At 48.5% G+C, this 9,343-nt stretch overlaps 1 protein-coding gene across 1 annotated transcript; it reads right to left on the bottom strand.

Moving 5' to 3' along the window:
* Positions 1 to 708: 708 nt before the first annotated feature.
* On the bottom strand, positions 709 to 4,359 carry KCS10 (3-ketoacyl-CoA synthase 10). The gene is made up of 2 exons (XM_048716535.2): positions 3,861 to 4,359; positions 709 to 2,250 (listed from the first exon to the last, which is right to left on the bottom strand). The coding sequence occupies exons 1-2, from the start codon at positions 4,263 to 4,265 to the stop codon at positions 1,033 to 1,035; spliced, it is 1,623 nt and encodes a 540-aa protein (XP_048572492.1). The 5' UTR covers positions 4,266 to 4,359; the 3' UTR covers positions 709 to 1,032.
* Between the last annotated feature and the right edge of the window lie 4,984 nt (positions 4,360 to 9,343).

The raw sequence follows: 9,343 nt of genomic DNA, 5'->3' as shown, positions 1-9,343 counted from the left end.
TGCTTATCATTTCCTTCTGCTCCTCGTTGGGTTCGACACTCTTACTTATCGAAAAGACTACGATAGATCCCCTATACTTGTGGGTCATCAATGCGGCGCGCGACAATGAAGAGGGGGAGGAAGAATCGTCTTCGGATGAGGATGATGGATCGGAGCAGGAGGAGGATGAAGACGAGGACGATGCATGATTGTTGATGGGGTCATTCGTTTGTGGGAACTTTTATGTCATGAACTTGGTTGGATGATGTTGTGGGCATGAATGTGAACTTTTATGTCATGAACTTGTTTAGGTGATTTTAAACTATGCCATGTCTTGTTTTGATGTTTGAAATATCATCATGTCTCCAAAATGCAACATATGACAAGCGTCGGCTGCTCGCGCGCGCTGCAGTTTAGCGTGTCTGTTGGGGCGGCTCGAGCGTGCATTTTGCAGCGGCCGCTGGAGCAAGCGCTCCTTGCCGCGCAAAAACTCGCGATCAGCGCGCTGCAAACGTTTTTTTTTAACGCGCCACGTGTTGCACGGCTATTGAAGATGCTCTTAGCCTCCTTCTCTTTTAGTAATTTATAAGTATCTACTCCCTCTTTTCTATAATGTAAGAACGCTATAGAACATAAGGGAAGATGATTTACATATGAGTATCCCATCCATAAGAGACACCCAACTTATATAAAAAGGTCCAAAGTAATGAAATTGCACATAGATAACAGTAGTCCAAAGTCCAAAGTAATGAAATTGCACGTAGATAATCAAGTTCACATAAGTTTCACAAGAGCGCGCACATACACTTGCGCATTATGGTACGTAGTCTATGATTAAACCCCTTAACAATAGATAACCGCTACAACACCAGCACAAATTAAGCAAAGCTCAAACCTTAAACCAGCGGCACTGCATGCATGCAGTTACATGCAAATCGATAGCATCATCTCCATTAGCCTGCACTTACCCAACGCGGGCGCGACGACGACGGACGTGTTCCTTTACCTCGCTTAATTATTAGCACGTGCGCCTGCTTCGCCATCTCGATCGGGTCAGGCGTCCATGCGCGCCGGGTACTGGTCGACGCAGTCCAGCCACGGGCTCCTGGACGGGCGGCGCACGCGGCGGACGGCGCGCCACACGGCGCTGTTGCACTTGAACCCGGAGCCGAAGGCGAGCTGCCACACGCGGTCGCCGCGGCGGACGCGGCCCTTGGCCTCCAGGTAGGCCAGCTCGTACCAGATGCTGCTGCTGGAGGTGTTGCCGAAGCGGTGCAGCGCGGCGCGGGAGGCCTCCAGGTCGGCGTCGCGGAGGCCCAGGTTGCGCTGCAGGTGCTCCAGCACGTCGCGGCTGGCCGCGTGCATGCAGAAGTGCTCGAACGCGCGCTTGAAGTCCGGGATGTAGGGCGCGGCGGCCGAGGTGTCCCCGTTGGCGGCCGGCGGCGGCGGGGTGGACGTCTTGGACGGGTAGAGGTGGCGGAACAGCACGCCGGCGAAGAAGAGGAGCTGCTCCGAGAAGGGCAGCACCAGCGGGCCGAGGGTGGTGATGTTGGTCTTGAGCGCGTGGCCGCCGACCTCCACCAGGTCGCGGCTGATGGACAGGCCCTTGATCCGCTGCTCGTCCTCCTCCTGGTACACGGAGCGGAAGGCGCGGTCGTCGGCGCCCTTGTGCGTGCGCACCACGTGCTCCAGCTGGTACTTGGCGCGGCGGAAGTCCCTGCGGCGGTTGGACAGCAGCACGGCGGCGGCGCCCGCGCGGAAGAAGGCGTTGGGGATGAGCATGGAGCGGCGCTTCCCGGCGTACCACGTGAATGACACCGCCTCGGTGCTCACCACGACGGCGAGCCCGGCGCCGCTGGCCTGGAGCATGTCGCGCGCCAGGTCGATGGAGATGACGCCCGCGCTGCAGCCCATGCCCCCCAGGTTGTAGCTGAGGATGTTGCCGCGCATCTTGTAGTGGTTGACGATCATGGCGGAGAGGGAGGGCGTGGGGTTGAAGAGGCTGCAGTTGACGACGAGCACGCCGACGTCCTTGGGGCGGACGCGGCACTTGTCGAAGAGCTCGTCGAGCGCGGCGAACATGGCGGCGGAGGCCTCGGCGCGGCCCTCCTTCATGGTGGCGCAGTTGGCGTCGGGCTGGAAGACGCAGCGCGGCATGTAGGACTCGTCCCCGATGCCGGACTTGGCCAGCAGCCGCGCCTGGAACGCCAGGCTCTCCTCGTCGAACTTGCCCGACTTCCGCGCCAGCTCGATGAACTCCGCCTTGGACACCTGCATTTCCTCGCCGACGATCCATCCAGCGGCCGGAGCCGAGATCACAACGTGAACAAGACGCACAACATAATTTCTATCTAAAAAAATCTTTCATTTTCATTTTCAGAAGAAGATTGGTTTGGTGGGCGGGTCATTGATTTTTTATTTTTTATTTTTATTTTTGCATCGAGGGTGGGTCATTGATTGTGCGTGTGCGCGGGAGCTGCCAACCGTATTGGGCGACCGGCCGACGTACCCCAGCCGTCCGTCGTCATAACTTCCGGGCCGCCCCCGCTCACTAATTCATTCACAAGGGCCGGGCCGGGCCCAGATATGCCGTCTACGGTCCAACACCAAACCGACTTTTCAGCCTGACTGGATCGCCCATACTCAACAGTAGTATTACTGCTCCCATTATACAAAGTTAGTTAATGCAACCATAAAAAAAAGTTAGTTAATGCAACATTGATAGCTAGCTAGTCTGATTGGTGGCAGCTGGGCAGCACTGGGAGCGTATTAATGGAGGGGCAGGGGCAGGTACGGGTACACGTAATTTCGCTTGCCTGGATCCACATCTACGTATACCAAATATATATAACCGTATAAAAGAAATGTGGAAGAGTAGTTGCCTAACAGAAAAGTTGAAAGAGATGTATTCAATCAGTTTGGGAGAATGCAAAGCTCGCCGGAAAATATTTGTTTTTTTAGAGTTTTTAAATGGACTACCACATATGGATGTATATAGACATATTTTAAAGTGCAGATTCATTCATTTTGCTTCGTATGTAGTCACTTGTTAGAATCTCTAGAAAGATAAATATTTAGGAACGAAGGGAGTACTTGTGTACTTTGTTGGTTTGTTACTTTACAAAACATGACAGTAACTTTTCTGTCATTTTCTTTACCCCGTAACATTTTACTCCGTTTGATTATCACAGCTGCATAGCCCTTTGCATTCTTCCAAGTAATTAATTGAGCATGGGCCAGCATCTTTTTAGCTGAAGACAAAGTATTTTCTAGTAGTGCAATATAAGAGTGAAACTAGCTAGTAGTACTCTGGTGAGACCCCGTTCAGAAGATATCTAGATTAGTACGCGAAGATGGCTAGATTGGTGCTGACTAAAGTATTTCGGGACATGTTTTTCGCATTCATGTTATCTAGGAGTAGTGAAGATAGCTAGATTAGCACGCGAGGGAATTCCATAGGATTCCATCTAGTATACGTCTCACGCAAAACTCGTGTGTGCCAAACGTGACTTGTGCGATTACACATGTCGACCTCGAGAGATCGATCTTCCGCCCAAGAAACTGCTAATTAATTAGAATCTCTAGTATATATCTCTGCTCCCAAACATTTCTCTCATCTAACTTTTTCCAAACTTTTTTACACCTAATGCTAGACTCATCAACATTTCGTGTCTGGAATTAATTAGCAAAAAGAAATCCTACCAAAAAAAAACCTTCACTTGTGATCCATATACCTACACGATCGATCCGGATCGATATTTAGCATGTACGGTATAACATATGCTCGCATGCAAATGGATGCAGTGCTCTGTAATTAACTAAGCAGTAAAAACTAAGAGTACGAGTAAGGATGAGGAGATTAGGATTAGGAGTAGGTTTACCTTGAGTTCGTCGGCGGGCTTGTAGGTGGCGAAGTCGATGAGGTAGATGGGCCTGGGGCGGGACATGATGTAGACGGAGATGGTGAAGGCGAGGACGGCGAGGAAGGCGAGCACGGTGGCGAGGTCGTAGGTGGCCTCGTCCCACACCTTGCGCCACAGCTCGTCGCGGCTGAGGCTGCCCACCTCGGCGCCGCACACCAGCACGATCACCGGGATGGTGGCCAGGTACACGCCGTGGCTCAGCAGGTAGTGGTAGCCGAGCCGCACGTACTTGAGGTTCACCGACTGCAAGAAGTCGGGCAGCCGGCGGCGCACGCGCACCGAGAAGGTCGGCGACCCGGCGTCCGGGCCCGACGGCTCCACGCCGCGGTTCACGATCTCCGTCGACAGCTCCTCCCGCGCCATGGCCGGGGTCGGGCGGGCTCGACTGGTGGCGGCGAGCCGACCGATGGATGGGCGGTGGTGGTGGTGAGGGTGGGAGGGAGTGGGAGTGCTGGGTGTTTAGATATAGCTAGGGATGGTGGCGTTGCGTTGCGTTGCTGCTGGGGCTGGGGCTGGGGCTGGGGTTGGGTTGGGGAGGAGATGGTGGGTGGGCGGGTTGTTGGGTGGCAGTTAATGCCATTAGGGAGCAGAGCACAAGCCAGGCCAGAGAGGGGAGAGGAGCTAGCTTGGTTGCTTGGGGGCATGGTGCTGGGTGTTCAGACTTCAGACTCGTTCATGCATGCATGCATGCATGGTCAAGTGGCCTCTCTCGTGCTGTGAGGCTGACATGTTGCCCCGGAGCGCACAGCGCTGCTGGGGATCAGCTAGCTTTTGCGGCAACATGTGCGGCTCCGGGGAGGAAAATGTGCAAGGTGATTGCTTTCTTGTGCGCGGCACGCCTCAGCTGCATGCGTTTCGCATTTGGAGTCCGCCTGTGCTGTGACACCAGAAAAGGTTTTGTTTTCGGCCGTTGAAAGAACAAAATATATATGCTCTAGTTCCTGCTATTTTACTGTTTTATTACATGGAACGGATAGTTTTCATTTTAGTGTTTGTATGGGGTGATAGCAATATTTTTAAGGTTTTGATGAGGAGTACTGGGATGAAGATGAAGTGGATTGGATCTGGCATTTGCGCAGCGCGGCAGGCTAGCTGTAGCCGGACCTTTATTGATTGCGTGAATCGTGATGGCAGAATGAAGAGGCCGGCTCATCAGATCAGATTCATTTCATTTCATGGACGGCCTCTTTATTAGGTGTAGCGGTGTAGCCGTGTAGTAGCAGCCTGCATGCATGCAGCACCACTGTCAGCAAACCAGGCCTAGTCTTCTGGCGCCAGCCCATGCATCTTCACTAGTCCCCGTACGTCCACGAAAATGCATTGCCATCCCAAGCTCAATCGATTATTCACAAATTTGAAATGGTCAAGCCCTGTGTACAGATTTTCAAACCAGAAGCAACAGTTTTGACGAAACTCTGAACCTGGGCAGCAACAGCTAACTACTCTTTCGCCACCAAAATGCTCTCCATTTAATCGTTTGATTGGTCATGCTAGTAGTATAGTGCATGCATATATGTGTGTGCGCCGTTGGGAGCTAGACTTTGAAACCTAACTAGAAAACTCGATCCTCTCCCTTTCTCATAAACCATGACCATGATCTGCGCCCGCATTTCTCCATCACGCACTGAAAGAAAAGAAATCCTGTCACGGTCTCAGTTCGACCACCAATCCACGGCCTGCGATCCAACCAATCAAGAGGCGCCAAATCAAAGGGATTAGCACGAGCGGTTTTGGGCATTTTTCGACGCGGACTGCTGCGATTTGCAAATGCCGTTTTCCGGCGAGAAGTGTCCCGCGCTCCCCCAGGCTGCAGCTGCTTCCAGATCATGTACGTACTAGTATGTAAAACTAGTCCATGGAAGACGAACCTCCTCTCTCTGCTCCAACTTCCAACAAGAAACCATGGAGAAAATGATGCACTGACCGATCTTTCAAGTGGCAAATGTCCATAAGCCCATACGAGCGAGCAAAGGCGAGAATATCCGGATTCGCCGACGATATGCCGCGCTGGTCTCATGCGATCCGATGAACTGGCCCTTGTGATGGCGCCATCCCAATACGCGTCTGGTATGGCCGGTTGGAGGGATGGATGGATGGGGAGATCTGCCTTGTGCAGTGCGGTAACAACATTCATGGTTGCACCCATCCAGGAAATAAATTCGTGCCGGCCGTGCACGTACTACGCCCATGTGCTCGCGTTAAGCCGACCCTCTGCTCGCCATGTGAGCATGTTTTCTCGCAGGAACACGGAGCCAGAGCCAGAGCCAGTGGTAGTGGAGGTGGATGAATGAAGAATCCTTCCATGCACTATACTTCCGGCCGGTGATATTTTTCCCTGACAAAAATATCAAAGGCAATGCACTCTGTCAGGGACAAGGGAGTTATCAATGGCACCAACAATTCAAAAAAAAATGTAAATCATCCGCAAGAATTAGTTGGATCTGTATGTACATGCTACAGCTGTTCTCTTTTTTCCATCTTGAGGCTAGCATGAGAAATGGCAGTGCTTGTGTTGCTTAATTTTAACACACATATAGGTAGGTAAGTGGATTCTTTTCAGCTGCATCCAGCACGAAACAGTACCCCCTTTTTTAGAGGCAAAAACAGCACTACCTTCGCTAACTTATTAACGAGCATGCTTGGGCAGGAGATGCCCAATACAGTAGCAGCATGGCATGTTGGCATCCACAGCAAATTTGCTGGCCAGTTGTGTGTGAGAGAGAGATGGCATATCATCACAATCATCATCATAGATGAAAGACAAAACGGAACATGCCAGGCAATACCATAACTCAACATATTCACAGGCCACAGTTTAGCAAAATTGCTGAGACTGTTAACAATATGCGTGTCATCATGTACTCCTCTTTCTACGAGGAGAAGGAGAAAAAAAAAGGATCCATACGAGGAGGAGTATGGTGTAGAACCTACGACTTATTCGATAACAGAAGAAAGCGAGCTGAGGGGACCAAATAACTCCTGAAATACGGCTAATAGTTTTACAGGCTGTTGTTGCTGACCAACAAGACACTGTGTACTTGATACACCGCATCAACTCTGGCAAAGCTGTAGCACCAACAGCATAGAAATAATCGGGCTTACAAAGGTTTCTCAAGGAGTTTAAGTCTACAGTCAGAGTTTCATCATGAGCATCTGAGCTCAGGCTCAGGAATGGCTACAAGTATTGGATCAAGATGAAGTTCTTGAGATCATTTGTAACACACACACACACACAGATTTTTGCTATGCCATCTGTTTCTGTTATAGCCCCTTATTAGTCAATGATCACTACTCATTCAAAATTTCCTTCTTGCAAAACGAGTTAGCAATTTTTTTACAGATCAAAAGTGTGTGAAGACTCTGTTTAGAAATTGTCAGTGAGACGTAGTTATGTACATGTGGTTATTATCAAGGGTGCCAATGGATATGCACTCCTACATGCTACAGCTGTTCTTTTTCCACCCCGAAGCCAAAATGAGAAAGAAACCACCCGCAAGAAAGAAAAACATGAGAAAGAAACATACAGTATTCCCTCTTTCTACACTACTACTTCAGATGCTGTGAGAAATAGTACTTGTGTTGTTTAATCTTGACACATATAGGTAGGTAAGTAGATTCCTTTCAGCTACATGCATGCCACATATAGGATAACCAGCATGCTTGGGCCAGAGATGGCCAATACAGTAGCATGGCATGTCTGGCATCGAGAAGGATTTGCTGGCCGGTGTGAGAGATGGCATATCATAACTCGCAAAAGATGACCACGGTTTAGCCAAATTGCTGAAACTGTACACAGGCAGTGCAAAACTAATTTTGATAGGTGATGTATTTCCCCTTCTATTTACGACTTTTTCGCTGTAACGGGGTGGGCAGTGGAGTACAATGTACAGTGCAAGACCAACTAACAGAAGAACAGAAACAAATCAAGGGGACCAAACAACTCGTGAAATGCACCTAATATTACACGCTGTTGCTAACCAACAAGGCAGTGCGCACTTTACAAAACATATTAACTCTGGCAAAACCATAGCCACAACAACATGGATTACATATTATGAGCCTTAGAAAGATTACCCATGGAGTTTCAGTCTACAGTCAGGATTCGCCCATGAGCATTTGAGCTCAAGCTCAACACTGACTAGAACTATTGGTTCAAGATGAAGATCTAGACATCAACTGTTAAGTTGTTTCAACACCCAAAATCAGGAGAAGATGCATGTACACGAGAATGTGGTCTCAACTTTTAGTGTCCCCCTATATAGATTTTTTCTGTGCCATTTGCTATAGCCTTGTTGCTCAATACAATTGTAGTGTAAGCAAATCACAATGTCATTGGAGATTTCATTTTGCAAACTGAATTAACATGTTCTTACTGCTGATGTGTGAAGACATTGTTTAAGAATTGCTACTTGACACAGAAATATATAGTACATACCAGAATTTTGAATCCATCCCTGGATTGCTGAAGTCAGAAAAGGACAGGGCTCGCTTCACAGTAGATTGCTTGGATAATGTCATACACAACGTTCTGAGGAATATTCACCACAATGGTCTTTTTTGAAGAAAAAAGCAGAACAAGTAGATCAGCATAAGAAACAATCAATGCAAGTCTGAAATATGCAGTCTGTGTTCAAGCTTGGGACAGCATGTCAAACACCAAGTCTAGAAGTAATGAGCGAGGGGAATATAATATGTACACCTAAGCATCAAGATAGAAACCAACCATAGCTCTAATTCTGAAATAATTATCAGAATCACTTAAGGGCTTGATGTCCAGGACTAAAACAGGAAATTGTTCTTTATATTGGGTTACTAACCGGATTTCACTAACTCACTCTGTATAATCACTTAAACCCACTATAACCTATCTACATCTCAGCATCCTCCGAAAGAGTACCCTCATCCAAGACATCATCTGGCTCATCACTTTTGAGATTCAATATAGCATCATCATCATCATCATCATCATCATCATCACCAGTCCACCACAATCCACAAGCACCAAACAAATAGTCTGCTGAACCAGCCGATCCATAACATTTTGTACTATTCTTCCTATGTCCTTTCTAATCAGTAAGTTAATGACCTTCTCCTTCCACCGCAATAGCAACACCTTTTTCTAATAAAATCTGTCCCATAATATGCCTCGTCAAGAACATGCTTAGGGGCTTGCCTTGTCTGAGACACATAAGAGATACCAATGTACCATTACCAACAATTAGAAATGCAAATAACAAATGTCCCTTCTGTAAATTTAAGGAGGTATAAGGGCACAACGAGTTGCCCTTTTTGGCAGAGGGGAAAGTAAGAAAAGTATTATGCTCAGCTGTAGCAGAAAAGAACTGTATGTGAATATTTTGCAAGCGTGGATAAAGTAGAAATGTAGAAAAATAAGAAATACAAGTGCAATTTTAGACTTAGCATTAGTGTCTGCCAACCAG

The sequence above is a fragment of the Triticum urartu genome, chromosome 4A, assembly GCF_056163025.1.
Source record: "Triticum urartu cultivar PI428250 chromosome 4A, HENAU_Tu73, whole genome shotgun sequence".
Taxonomy (NCBI): Eukaryota; Viridiplantae; Streptophyta; class Magnoliopsida; order Poales; family Poaceae; genus Triticum; species Triticum urartu.
This window is presented reverse-complemented; position numbering and strand designations above follow the sequence as displayed.

Excerpts from the sequence above, each read along its gene's own strand:
- KCS10 (XM_048716535.2), bottom strand. The coding sequence starts at position 4,265 with ATGGCGCGGGAGGAGCTGTCGACGGAGATCGTGAACCGCGGCGTGGAG. Across the intron at positions 2,251-3,860 it reads AGCCCGCCGACGAACTCAAG|GTGTCCAAGGCGGAGTTCAT; the intron begins GTAAACCTACTC and ends GAGGAAATGCAG.